This window comes from Haliotis rufescens, unplaced genomic scaffold (genome assembly GCF_023055435.1).
Source record: "Haliotis rufescens isolate VD_foot unplaced genomic scaffold, xgHalRufe1.0.p SCAF_17, whole genome shotgun sequence".
In the NCBI taxonomy this organism is placed as follows: Eukaryota; Metazoa; Mollusca; class Gastropoda; order Lepetellida; family Haliotidae; genus Haliotis; species Haliotis rufescens.
Window position 1 is genome coordinate 22,248,174 of NW_025963857.1, and position 14,864 is coordinate 22,263,037.

Consider the following 14,864-nt stretch of genomic DNA (forward strand, 5'->3'; position numbering starts at 1 on the left):
TCTTGTGGTTTGTTTATTTCCTGTTAATGACAATGATACGTACAATGGTCATTCCTGAGGCAGTTGAGAAACTTACAAGTATTGGACAGATTCTCGTTACAGGACAAGATATGGATAAAGGCCCTTTTTGGCACACAGGATCTGTATAATTTAGGAAATATTTTTAGACATTGTTGAGAAAGATATCAGGTGTGTTTAATGTATGTAACTCTTGTCCACTTCAACACATACATGTTTTGGAATTAAAACAAAAGACATATATATATATATATATAGGCAAGACTAAAATGGGTCCATCAAGGCGAGGTTTTCAGGAGGTGTTTACAAAGGCTTAAAAAAAATCAAGAATTGGTTCTCAGGCAAGGGCTTTTGAAAATATTGTGCGGGTGGGCGATGATTTTTGTTGTTGTTGTTGAAGCTAGTATGTAACTGAATTTTGTTTACAATTTTTGTTGTTGAAATCATGTTCTTCTTAAGTATTGTAGCATTTCACTTCCGGAGTCATATATTCGAGACCCGGAATATTTAAAGATTTTATAAATTTAAAAAAAATAGGAAATATAAATGAAATGTGCGTTGGACTTTATGATGATGTGGGCGGTGTCTGAGAACCAAGACTATTCTTTTTTTAGCCTAAAATTTGAAGTTTGAAGTCTTGGACCTATGATGACTTTCCTTTTGTAGTAAAAAGACAGCTTTGTTTACGACATGCTCATATTCTGTAGAAGTTAAAAAAAAGTCTGCTTTTCCACTTATTTTAACCACAATAATGTCCAATAACTGTCATACCAGTATTTCATAATATCAAGTGAAATTCAATAATTTGTAGTGGGATGAAATAGGGCCTTTATCATTCCTCCTTTGACTGAATGAGGTCATAACTCGTACACATAGTCAGCAGTATCTGTGACTGAGGTCTTAACTGGATGAGGGAGTGATGCGGGTTTAACACTGCATTGAACAGTTTTTCAGTTCGACCACAGCCATTCAGCTTAATGTGGGAGGAAAGCCCTAAGCAGAATAAACCAATGAGCATGGAGCTGCCACAACAAGGATAATAACTGAGAGGATCCGCGATACGAAAACATGATCATCTATGTCCCTTCTTCAATTTTACAGTAACGCAACATTTCATTGATGATGTCATACCTGTGGTAAATTCATGTCTTGTTTGTTAAATAAGGACTTGGCATTAAGTCTATGAGTCTCCACTGAGATACTTCATACTGGGGAATACACTGGCTTGAAATGTGTGATTGAGAACTCCTGACACCAGACAGTTCTAAGTTGAACAGTGAACAGCCTTCCTAACAGGTTCTAGCATCAAACGAAAGTCATCAATAATTGGCATGCCAACCAGTTGTAATAAGAATTCTGTGGTATAAACTTCAGCTTGTTTTTATCACGTTTTAGCATTATGGTGAAGCTAACAAACCATGTTCCTCATTTTAACATTCAAAAGAACAGAGTTATTTCCCTTTGTCTACACTCCCTACGCTTGACTACGCATTAATTAATACATGTGGACAGGGTTTCCTCGTCCAGCTTGACAGCTGAAGGATGGTCGGCATGTCCGGCTCAGTTATCTAGTCTGAGCTTCATCAATCATCTTCCTCGTCTGTGTCAGTCTTCAGCTTCTTACTTGCAAGCTCCCGCTCCTGAAGTAAAGAGTCAAACATGAAACTTGATAAACATATCTAAATATTCTTAATTTTAGTGTCGTTGGTGAAACAAGCAAAAACAAACAACTATCCATTTACAGTCATTTTCATTTGTCAATAAGTTAATTTCAAGGACCTGATAATCATACAGCTTGGCCCTCACTCTATAAAGGTTCATACACCAATGAACTCACATAGTGTAAGTCAATTCTCGAGTGATTAAGTATGCCCTAAAGTATTAAAATCTACAAAGCTGCTGTGATGACTTTACTTGCCCTTTAAAAACCAAAACATTCACAAAAACCTAAACTATTATTGCTGGAGTGAGTGAATGTTGTTTCCTGCACGTGTACGGTGATGTCACAGTGGCTGATGAATTATCAAGTCTGGGCCTGGAAACCAGTTAGTTGTGACAGTCACCTGACACCTGACAGCCTAAGAGCAAGCATGGGGTACCGGGGACCTAATGCAGCTCTCAGACATTACTGCCTTGGTGAAACCCACAAGCATGGGGTACCGGGGACCTAATGCAGGTCTCAGACATTACCGCCTTAGTGAAACCCACAAACCCATCAAGTCACCTGGTCCACCTCTAAGAGCAAGCATGGGGTACTGGGGACCTAATGCAGGTCTCAGACATTACCGCCTTGGTGAAACCCACAAGCATGGGTATGGTGCTGACAAACGAAACATACTCAGGGCGAAGCTGGGATTCTGGATCATAGATTTCTGGCACACCAAAGGGAGACAACTCTACATGACTTGGCCACCTGTGTCCCTGACACCATCACGGGGCCTATACTTCCATACAGATATGTATAGACACATGGACAACCCCTGATGATAACGACCACCTGTGTGGTCAAGTAGTAGAGCATCTGCCCAGAGAGCGGTAGCTCGGGGGTTTGATCTCTGGCCGTGTCATACCAAAAGATGTTAAAAGGTGGATGGGGCTGGGGACTTGGTGGATGGGATGGGGGGACTTGATGATTGAGGGTGGGGGACTTGGTGGATGGGGTGGGGTGGGGGGTGGGGAAAGACTTGATGGATGGGATGGGGGGGACTTGATGATTGAGGGTGGGGGACTTGGTGGATGGGGTGGGGTGCGGGGGGACTTGATGGATGGGGTGGGGGGGACTTGATGATTGATGGATGGGGTGGGGGGGACTTGATGGATGGGGTGGGGGGGACTTGATGATTGAGGGTAGGGAATGGTGGATGGTGTGGGGGGAACTTGATGATTGAGGGTGGGGAGCTTGGTGGATGGGTTGGGGGAGACTTGATGATTGAGGGTGGGGAACTTGGTGGATGGGGCAGGGGACTTGGAGGATGGGGCAGGGGACTTGATGATTGAGGGTGGGGAACTTGGTTGGATTGCCTGTCCACATACGCTGACTGTGTGGTACATGTATCAATCACTGGACTTGGTTACGTGCAGGCTGCCATCACACAGCTGGAATATTGCTAGTGGAGCATAAAGCAGCAAACAACTGGTTTGATGACAAGTTGAATTAAGCAACACCAAGACTTCTAAAACGGAAGCCAAAAATATCCAACATTTCCCAAACCCCTTAAAATGAAGATAAGGTTATCATATCGTCTGTCTCACAGTCTTTGAACCATATTATTTTCACTTCCGCCCAGCCCTTACTGTAATCCTACAACTCTCAATGAAACAAGTCTATATTTTCCACAGGTTCTGAATCTCCTATCTCACAGGGGCTTCTTATCAGTTAAAATGTAGTTGCTTGTTTCTATCAAAGTCCTATATTTTCAGAGACTAAGTATTAGTCTAGGTAATGACCAAACCCTGAGCAGAATAATTCCCTCTACAATGTTCTTCCTCAACAATACCCATTAGTTGACTTACTGTGCCGAGCTGATAGAAATGTGGCGCCAGCTCACACAGCCATTCTGGTTTGATGACCGTCATGTCACGCATGAAGTCCTTAGAAGTCTGCACGACCTCATTAAACACCACCCTGCAACACAACATGGCAAACATCAAACACATGACAAGTTGAAGCTCTTAACTTAACATAACTGGGTGTCACAGAGATCAAGTAGAAACAAAATTAATGCTGTGTAAATATTTTTTTTTGCCCACCACTGAGTTCAGATTTAGGGACGAGGACTGATATTTGAAGGGAAATGTTGGTATTCCTCCTCACCACTGAGTTCAGATTTAGGGACGAGTACTGATATTAAGTGGGAAATGTTGGTATTTCTACTCACCACTGAGTTCAGATTTAGGGACGAGGACTGATATTTGAAGGGAAATGTTGGTATTTTAACTCACCACTGAGGTCAGATTTAGGGACAAGGACTGATATTTAGTGGGAAATGTTGGTATTTTCACTCACCACTGAGGTCAGATTTAGGGATGAGGACTGATATTTAGTGGGAAATGTTGGTATTTTTACTCACCACTGAGTTCAGATTTAGGGACAAGGACTGATATTTAGTGGGAAATGTTGGTATTTTCACTCACCACTGAGGTCAGATTTAGGGATGAGGACTGATATTTAGTGGGAAATGTTGGTATTTTCACTCACCACTGAGGTCAGATTTAGGGATGAGGACTGATATTTAGAAGGAAATGTTGGTATTCCTACTCACCACTGAGGTCAGATTTAGGGATGAGGACTGATATTTAGTGGAAAATGTTGGTATTTTCACTCACCACTGAGGTCAGATTAAGGGATGAGGACTGATATTTAGAAGGAAATGTTGGTATTCCTACTCACCACTGAGTTCAGATTTAGGGATGAGGACTGATATTTAGAAGGAAATGTTGGTATTTTTACTCACCACTGAGTTCAGATTTAGGGACAAGGACTGATATTTAATGGGAAATGTTGGTATTTTCACTCACCACTGAGTTCAGATTTAGGGACGAGGACTGATATTTGAAGGGAAATGTTGGTATTTCTACTCACCACTGAGTTCAGATTTAGGGACGAGGACTGATATTTGAAGGGAAATGTTGGTATTTCTACTCACCAGTGAATTCAGATTTAGGGACGAGGACTGATATTTGAAGGGAAATGTTGGTATTCCTACTCACCACTGAGTTCAGATTTAGGGATGAGTACTGACATTTAGAAGGAAATGTTGGTATTTCTACTCACCACTGAGTTCAGATTTAGGGACGAGGACTGATATTTGAAGGGAAATGTTGGTATTTCTACTCACCACTGAGTTCAGATTTAGGGACGAGGACTGATATTTGAAGGGAAATGTTGGTATTCCTACTCACCACTGAGTTCAGATTTAGGGATGAGGACTGATATTTAGAAGGAAATGTTGGTATTTTTACTCACCACTGAGTTCAGATTTAGGGACAAGGACTGATATTAGAAGGAAATGTTGGTATTTTTACTCACCACTGAGGTCAGATTTAGGGACAAGGACTGATATTAGAAGGAAATGTTGGTATTTCTACTCACCACTGAGTTCAGATTTAGGGACGAGGACTGATATTTAGAAGGAAATGTTGGTATTTTTACTCACCACTGAGGTCAGATTTAGGGACAAGGACTGATATTAGAAGGAAATGTTGGTATTTCTACTCACCACTGAGTTCAGATTTAGGGACAAGGACTGATATTAGAAGGAAATGTTGGTATTTTTACTCACCACTGAGGTCAGATTTAGGGACAAGGACTGATATTAGAAGGGAAATGTTGGTATTTTTACTCACCACTGAGGTCAGATTAAGGGGCAAGGACTGATATTTAGTGGGAAATGTTGGCATTTGTACTCACCACTGAGTTCAGATTTAGGGACGAGGACTGATATTTAATGGGAAATGTTGGTATTTCTACTCACCACTGAGTTCAGATTTAGGGACGAGGACTGATATTTGAAGGGAAATGTTGGTATTCCTACTCACCACTGAGTTCAGATTTAGGGATGAGGACTGATATTTAGAAGGAAATGTTGGTATTTTTACTCACCACTGAGGTCAGATTTAGGGACAAGGACTGATATTAGAAGGAAATGTTGGTATTTTTACTCACCACTGAGGTCAGATTTAGGGACAAGGACTGGTATTAGAAGGAAATGTTGGTATTTCTACTCACCACTGAGTTCAGATTTAGGGACGAGGACTGATATTTAGAAGGAAATGTTGGTATTTTTACTCACCACTGAGGTCAGATTTAGGGACAAGGACTGATATTAGAAGGAAATGTTGGTATTTCTACTCACAACTGAGTTCAGATTTAGGGATGAGGACTGATATTTAGAAGGAAATGTTGGTATTTTTACTCACCACTGAGGTCAGATTTAGGGACAAGGACTGATATTAGAAGGAAATGTTGGTATTTCTACTCACCAGTGAATTCAGATTTAGGGACGAGGACTGATATTTGAAGGGAAATGTTGGTATTCCTACTCACCACTGAGTTCAGATTTAGGGATGAGTACTGACATTTAGAAGGAAATGTTGGTATTTCTACTCACCACTGAGTTCAGATTTAGGGACGAGGACTGATATTTGAAGGGAAATGTTGGTATTTCTACTCACCACTGAGTTCAGATTTAGGGACGAGGACTGATATTTGAAGGGAAATGTTGGTATTCCTACTCACCACTGAGTTCAGATTTAGGGATGAGGACTGATATTTAGAAGGAAATGTTGGTATTTTTACTCACCACTGAGTTCAGATTTAGGGACAAGGACTGATATTAGAAGGAAATGTTGGTATTTTTACTCACCACTGAGGTCAGATTTAGGGACAAGGACTGATATTAGAAGGAAATGTTGGTATTTCTACTCACCACTGAGTTCAGATTTAGGGACGAGGACTGATATTTAGAAGGAAATGTTGGTATTTTTACTCACCACTGAGGTCAGATTTAGGGACAAGGACTGATATTAGAAGGAAATGTTGGTATTTCTACTCACAACTGAGTTCAGATTTAGGGATGAGGACTGATATTTAGAAGGAAATGTTGGTATTTTTACTCACCACTGAGGTCAGATTTAGGGACAAGGACTGATATTAGAAGGAAATGTTGGTATTTCTACTCACCAGTGAATTCAGATTTAGGGACGAGGACTGATATTTGAAGGGAAATGTTGGTATTCCTACTCACCACTGAGTTCAGATTTAGGGATGAGTACTGACATTTAGAAGGAAATGTTGGTATTTCTACTCACCACTGAGTTCAGATTTAGGGACGAGGACTGATATTTGAAGGGAAATGTTGGTATTTCTACTCACCACTGAGTTCAGATTTAGGGACGAGGACTGATATTTGAAGGGAAATGTTGGTATTCCTACTCACCACTGAGTTCAGATTTAGGGATGAGGACTGATATTTAGAAGGAAATGTTGGTATTTTTACTCACCACTGAGTTCAGATTTAGGGACAAGGACTGATATTAGAAGGAAATGTTGGTATTTTTACTCACCACTGAGGTCAGATTTAGGGACAAGGACTGATATTAGAAGGAAATGTTGGTATTTCTACTCACCACTGAGTTCAGATTTAGGGACGAGGACTGATATTTAGAAGGAAATGTTGGTATTTTTACTCACCACTGAGGTCAGATTTAGGGACAAGGACTGATATTAGAAGGAAATGTTGGTATTTCTACTCACCACTGAGTTCAGATTTAGGGACAAGGACTGATATTAGAAGGAAATGTTGGTATTTTTACTCACCACTGAGGTCAGATTTAGGGACAAGGACTGATATTTAGTGGGAAATGTTGGTATTTTCACTCACCACTGAGGTCAGATTTAGGGATGAGGACTGATATTTAGTGGGAAATGTTGGTATTTTTACTCACCACTGAGTTCAGATTTAGGGACAAGGACTGATATTTAGTGGGAAATGTTGGTATTTTCACTCACCACTGAGGTCAGATTTAGGGATGAGGACTGATATTTAGTGGGAAATGTTGGTATTTTCACTCACCACTGAGGTCAGATTTAGGGATGAGGACTGATATTTAGAAGGAAATGTTGGTATTCCTACTCACCACTGAGGTCAGATTTAGGGATGAGGACTGATATTTAGTGGAAAATGTTGGTATTTTCACTCACCACTGAGGTCAGATTAAGGGATGAGGACTGATATTTAGAAGGAAATGTTGGTATTCCTACTCACCACTGAGTTCAGATTTAGGGATGAGGACTGATATTTAGAAGGAAATGTTGGTATTTTTACTCACCACTGAGTTCAGATTTAGGGACAAGGACTGATATTTAATGGGAAATGTTGGTATTTTCACACACCACTGAGTTCAGATTTAGGGACGAGGAATGATATTTGAAGGGAAATGTTGGTATTTCTACTCACCACTGAGTTCAGATTTAGGGACGAGGACTGATATTTGAAGGGAAATGTTGGTATTTCTACTCACCAGTGAATTCAGATTTAGGGACGAGGACTGATATTTGAAGGGAAATGTTGGTATTCCTACTCACCACTGAGTTCAGATTTAGGGATGAGTACTGACATTTAGAAGGAAATGTTGGTATTTCTACTCACCACTGAGTTCAGATTTAGGGACGAGGACTGATATTTGAAGGGAAATGTTGGTATTTCTACTCACCACTGAGTTCAGATTTAGGGACGAGGACTGATATTTGAAGGGAAATGTTGGTATTCCTACTCACCACTGAGTTCAGATTTAGGGATGAGGACTGATATTTAGAAGGAAATGTTGGTATTTTTACTCACCACTGAGTTCAGATTTAGGGACAAGGACTGATATTAGAAGGAAATGTTGGTATTTTTACTCACCACTGAGGTCAGATTTAGGGACAAGGACTGATATTAGAAGGAAATGTTGGTATTTCTACTCACCACTGAGTTCAGATTTAGGGACGAGGACTGATATTTAGAAGGAAATGTTGGTATTTTTACTCACCACTGAGGTCAGATTTAGGGACAAGGACTGATATTAGAAGGAAATGTTGGTATTTCTACTCACCACTGAGTTCAGATTTAGGGACAAGGACTGATATTAGAAGGAAATGTTGGTATTTTTACTCACCACTGAGGTCAGATTTAGGGACAAGGACTGATATTAGAAGGGAAATTTTGGTATTTTTACTCACCACTGAGGTCAGATTAAGGGGCAAGGACTGATATTTAGTGGGAAATGTTGGCATTTGTACTCACCACTGAGTTCAGATTTAGGGACGAGGACTGATATTTAATGGGAAATGTTGGTATTTCTACTCACCACTGAGTTCAGATTTAGGGACGAGGACTGATATTTGAAGGGAAATGTTGGTATTCCTACTCACCACTGAGTTCAGATTTAGGGATGAGGACTGATATTTAGAAGGAAATGTTGGTATTTTTACTCACCACTGAGGTCAGATTTAGGGACAAGGACTGATATTAGAAGGAAATGTTGGTATTTTTACTCACCACTGAGGTCAGATTTAGGGACAAGGACTGGTATTAGAAGGAAATGTTGGTATTTCTACTCACCACTGAGTTCAGATTTAGGGACGAGGACTGATATTTAGAAGGAAATGTTGGTATTTTTACTCACCACTGAGGTCAGATTTAGGGACAAGGACTGATATTAGAAGGAAATGTTGGTATTTCTACTCACAACTGAGTTCAGATTTAGGGATGAGGACTGATATTTAGAAGGAAATGTTGGTATTTTTACTCACCACTGAGGTCAGATTTAGGGACAAGGACTGATATTAGAAGGAAATGTTGGTATTTCTACTCACCAGTGAATTCAGATTTAGGGACGAGGACTGATATTTGAAGGGAAATGTTGGTATTCCTACTCACCACTGAGTTCAGATTTAGGGATGAGTACTGACATTTAGAAGGAAATGTTGGTATTTCTACTCACCACTGAGTTCAGATTTAGGGACGAGGACTGATATTTGAAGGGAAATGTTGGTATTTCTACTCACCACTGAGTTCAGATTTAGGGACGAGGACTGATATTTGAAGGGAAATGTTGGTATTCCTACTCACCACTGAGTTCAGATTTAGGGATGAGGACTGATATTTAGAAGGAAATGTTGGTATTTTTACTCACCACTGAGTTCAGATTTAGGGACAAGGACTGATATTAGAAGGAAATGTTGGTATTTTTACTCACCACTGAGGTCAGATTTAGGGACAAGGACTGATATTAGAAGGAAATGTTGGTATTTCTACTCACCACTGAGTTCAGATTTAGGGACGAGGACTGATATTTAGAAGGAAATGTTGGTATTTTTACTCACCACTGAGGTCAGATTTAGGGACAAGGACTGATATTAGAAGGAAATGTTGGTATTTCTACTCACCACTGAGTTCAGATTTAGGGACAAGGACTGATATTAGAAGGAAATGTTGGTATTTTTACTCACCACTGAGGTCAGATTTAGGGACAAGGACTGATATTAGAAGGGAAATTTTGGTATTTTTACTCACCACTGAGTTCAGATTTAGGGGCAAGGACTGATATTTAGTGGGAAATGTTGGCATTTGTACTCACCACTGAGTTCAGATTTAGGGACGAGGACTGATATTTAATGGGAAATGTTGGTATTTCTACTCACCACTGAGTTCAGATTTAGGGACGAGGACTGATATTTGAAGGGAAATGTTGGTATTCCTACTCACCACTGAGTTCAGATTTAGGGATGAGGACTGATATTTAGAAGGAAATGTTGGTATTTTTACTCACCACTGAGGTCAGATTTAGGGACAAGGACTGATATTAGAAGGAAATGTTGGTATTTTTACTCACCACTGAGGTCAGATTTAGGGACAAGGACTGATATTTAGTGGGAAATGTTGGTATTTTCACTCACCACTGAGGTCAGATTTAGGGATGAGGACTGATATTTAGTGGGAAATGTTGGTATTTTTACTCACCACTGAGTTCAGATTTAGGGACAAGGACTGATATTTAGTGGGAAATGTTGGTATTTTCACTCACCACTGAGGTCAGATTTAGGGATGAGGACTGATATTTAGTGGGAAATGTTGGTATTTTCACTCACCACTGAGGTCAGATTTAGGGATGAGGACTGATATTTAGAAGGAAATGTTGGTATTCCTACTCACCACTGAGGTCAGATTTAGGGATGAGGACTGATATTTAGTGGAAAATGTTGGTATTTTCACTCACCACTGAGGTCAGATTAAGGGATGAGGACTGATATTTAGAAGGAAATGTTGGTATTCCTACTCACCACTGAGTTCAGATTTAGGGATGAGGACTGATATTTAGAAGGAAATGTTGGTATTTTTACTCACCACTGAGTTCAGATTTAGGGACAAGGACTGATATTTAATGGGAAATGTTGGTATTTTCACTCACCACTGAGTTCAGATTTAGGGACGAGGAATGATATTTGAAGGGAAATGTTGGTATTTCTACTCACCACTGAGTTCAGATTTAGGGACGAGGACTGATATTTGAAGGGAAATGTTGGTATTTCTACTCACCAGTGAATTCAGATTTAGGGACGAGGACTGATATTTGAAGGGAAATGTTGGTATTCCTACTCACCACTGAGTTCAGATTTAGGGATGAGTACTGACATTTAGAAGGAAATGTTGGTATTTCTACTCACCACTGAGTTCAGATTTAGGGACGAGGACTGATATTTGAAGGGAAATGTTGGTATTTCTACTCACCACTGAGTTCAGATTTAGGGACGAGGACTGATATTTGAAGGGAAATGTTGGTATTCCTACTCACCACTGAGTTCAGATTTAGGGATGAGGACTGATATTTAGAAGGAAATGTTGGTATTTTTACTCACCACTGAGTTCAGATTTAGGGACAAGGACTGATATTAGAAGGAAATGTTGGTATTTTTACTCACCACTGAGGTCAGATTTAGGGACAAGGACTGATATTAGAAGGAAATGTTGGTATTTCTACTCACCACTGAGTTCAGATTTAGGGACGAGGACTGATATTTAGAAGGAAATGTTGGTATTTTTACTCACCACTGAGGTCAGATTTAGGGACAAGGACTGATATTAGAAGGAAATGTTGGTATTTCTACTCACCACTGAGTTCAGATTTAGGGACAAGGACTGATATTAGAAGGAAATGTTGGTATTTTTACTCACCACTGAGGTCAGATTTAGGGACAAGGACTGATATTAGAAGGGAAATTTTGGTATTTTTACTCACCACTGAGGTCAGATTAAGGGGCAAGGACTGATATTTAGTGGGAAATGTTGGCATTTGTACTCACCACTGAGTTCAGATTTAGGGACGAGGACTGATATTTAATGGGAAATGTTGGTATTTCTACTCACCACTGAGTTCAGATTTAGGGACGAGGACTGATATTTGAAGGGAAATGTTGGTATTCCTACTCACCACTGAGTTCAGATTTAGGGATGAGGACTGATATTTAGAAGGAAATGTTGGTATTTTTACTCACCACTGAGGTCAGATTTAGGGACAAGGACTGATATTAGAAGGAAATGTTGGTATTTTTACTCACCACTGAGGTCAGATTTAGGGACAAGGACTGGTATTAGAAGGAAATGTTGGTATTTCTACTCACCACTGAGTTCAGATTTAGGGACGAGGACTGATATTTAGAAGGAAATGTTGGTATTTTTACTCACCACTGAGGTCAGATTTAGGGACAAGGACTGATATTAGAAGGAAATGTTGGTATTTCTACTCACAACTGAGTTCAGATTTAGGGATGAGGACTGATATTTAGAAGGAAATGTTGGTATTTTTCCTCACCACTGAGGTCAGATTTAGGGACAAGGACTGATATTAGAAGGAAATGTTGGTATTTCTACTCACCAGTGAATTCAGATTTAGGGACGAGGACTGATATTTGAAGGGAAATGTTGGTATTCCTACTCACCACTGAGTTCAGATTTAGGGATGAGTACTGACATTTAGAAGGAAATGTTGGTATTTCTACTCACCACTGAGTTCAGATTTAGGGACGAGGACTGATATTTGAAGGGAAATGTTGGTATTTCTACTCACCACTGAGTTCAGATTTAGGGACGAGGACTGATATTTGAAGGGAAATGTTGGTATTCCTACTCACCACTGAGTTCAGATTTAGGGATGAGGACTGATATTTAGAAGGAAATGTTGGTATTTTTACTCACCACTGAGTTCAGATTTAGGGACAAGGACTGATATTAGAAGGAAATGTTGGTATTTTTACTCACCACTGAGGTCAGATTTAGGGACAAGGACTGATATTAGAAGGAAATGTTGGTATTTCTACTCACCACTGAGTTCAGATTTAGGGACGAGGACTGATATTTAGAAGGAAATGTTGGTATTTTTACTCACCACTGAGGTCAGATTTAGGGACAAGGACTGATATTAGAAGGAAATGTTGGTATTTCTACTCACCACTGAGTTCAGATTTAGGGACAAGGACTGATATTAGAAGGAAATGTTGGTATTTTTACTCACCACTGAGGTCAGATTTAGGGACAAGGACTGATATTAGAAGGGAAATTTTGGTATTTTTACTCACCACTGAGTTCAGATTTAGGGGCAAGGACTGATATTTAGTGGGAAATGTTGGCATTTGTACTCACCACTGAGTTCAGATTTAGGGACGAGGACTGATATTTAATGGGAAATGTTGGTATTTCTACTCACCACTGAGTTCAGATTTAGGGACGAGGACTGATATTTGAAGGGAAATGTTGGTATTCCTACTCACCACTGAGTTCAGATTTAGGGATGAGGACTGATATTTAGAAGGAAATGTTGGTATTTTTACTCACCACTGAGGTCAGATTTAGGGACAAGGACTGATATTAGAAGGAAATGTTGGTATTTTTACTCACCACTGAGGTCAGATTTAGGGACAAGGACTGATATTAGAAGGAAATGTTGGTATTTCTACTCACCACTGAGTTCAGATTTAGGGACGAGGACTGATATTTAGAAGGAAATGTTGGTATTTTTACTCACCACTGAGGTCAGATTTAGGGACAAGGACTGATATTAGAAGGAAATGTTGGTATTTCTACTCACCACTGAGTTCAGATTTAGGGATGAGGACTGATATTTAGAAGGAAATGTTGGTATTTTTACTCACCACTGAGGTCAGATTTAGGGACAAGGACTGATATTAGAAGGAAATGTTGGTATTTCTACTCACCACTGAGGTCAGATTTAGGGACAAGGACTGATATTTAGAAGGAAATGTTGGTATTTTCACTCACCACTGAGGTCAGATTTAGGGACAAGGACTGATATTAGAAGGAAATGTTGGTATTTTTACTCACCACTGAGGTCAGATTTAGGGACAAGGACTGATATTAGAAGGGAAATTTTGGTATTTTTACTCACCACTGAGGTCAGATTAAGGGGCAAGGACTGATATTTAGTGGGAAATGTTGGCATTTGTACTCACCACTGAGTTCAGATTTAGGGACGAGGACTGATATTTAATGGGAAATGTTGGTATTCCTACTCACCACTGAGTTCAGATTTAGGGACGAGGACTGATATTTAGAAGGAAATGTTGGTATTCCTACTCACCACTGAGGTCAGATTTAGGGACGAGGACTGATATTTAGAAGGAAATGTTGGTATTTTTACTCACCACTGAGGTCAGATTTAGGGACAAGGACTGATATTAGAAGGAAATGTTGTTTTTTCTACTCACCACTGAGTTCAGATTTAGGGACGAGGACTGATATTTAGAAGGAAATTTTGGTATTTTTACCCACCGTTTAGGTCAGATTTAGAGACGTGGACTGATATTTAGTGGGAAATGTTGGTATTTCTACCCACCATTGAGGTCAGATTTAGAGACGAGGACTGATATTTGAAGGGTAATATAATGTTGGTATTTCTACTCACCACTGAGGAGGAGCTTCTGGAAAGAGGACGGATGTTGGATGTATGTTAAGGACATGTTCGTCTCTCACTGTCTTGTAAACACCAGTATAGTGCAGCTTGGCAGCATTGGAGAAGAAACTGGCTGTGATGCATCTTCTGATTGCATCAACATTGTCTGAAACAACAATGTTGTTACCAGCTTAGTTACTTTGCATAACGCGCATATGATTGACAGCTAGTTCTTTTTCTTTTATTACCTATGTTTTGAGCTGTTAACATGATGGACTTCACAAGTATGGCTAAACTATGAGCGTGACCATCAATTTGGCTAATCTTTGGGCCGAGCTCATTTTTGCTTATATAAGATAAGCCTGTCTCAAAGAATTGCTCCTGGTCTAATACTAACA

The 14,864-nt window shown here is 39.9% G+C and overlaps 1 protein-coding gene across 1 annotated transcript in view; it reads right to left on the minus strand.

Annotated features, from left to right (window-relative positions):
• LOC124134013 (probable ATP-dependent RNA helicase DHX35) overlaps window positions 1-14,864 on the minus strand; it is a 159,030-nt gene continuing 144,166 nt past the window's right edge. The window contains exons 23-25 of the mRNA XM_048397717.1: window positions 14,479-14,632; window positions 3,532-3,643; window positions 1-1,658 (exon numbers count right to left, since the gene is read on the minus strand). Coding sequence (XP_048253674.1) covers window positions 1,602-1,658; window positions 3,532-3,643; window positions 14,479-14,632 — 323 coding nt within the window. The 3' untranslated portion in view covers window positions 1-1,601. The remainder of the gene's footprint in view (window positions 1,659-3,531; window positions 3,644-14,478; window positions 14,633-14,864) is intronic.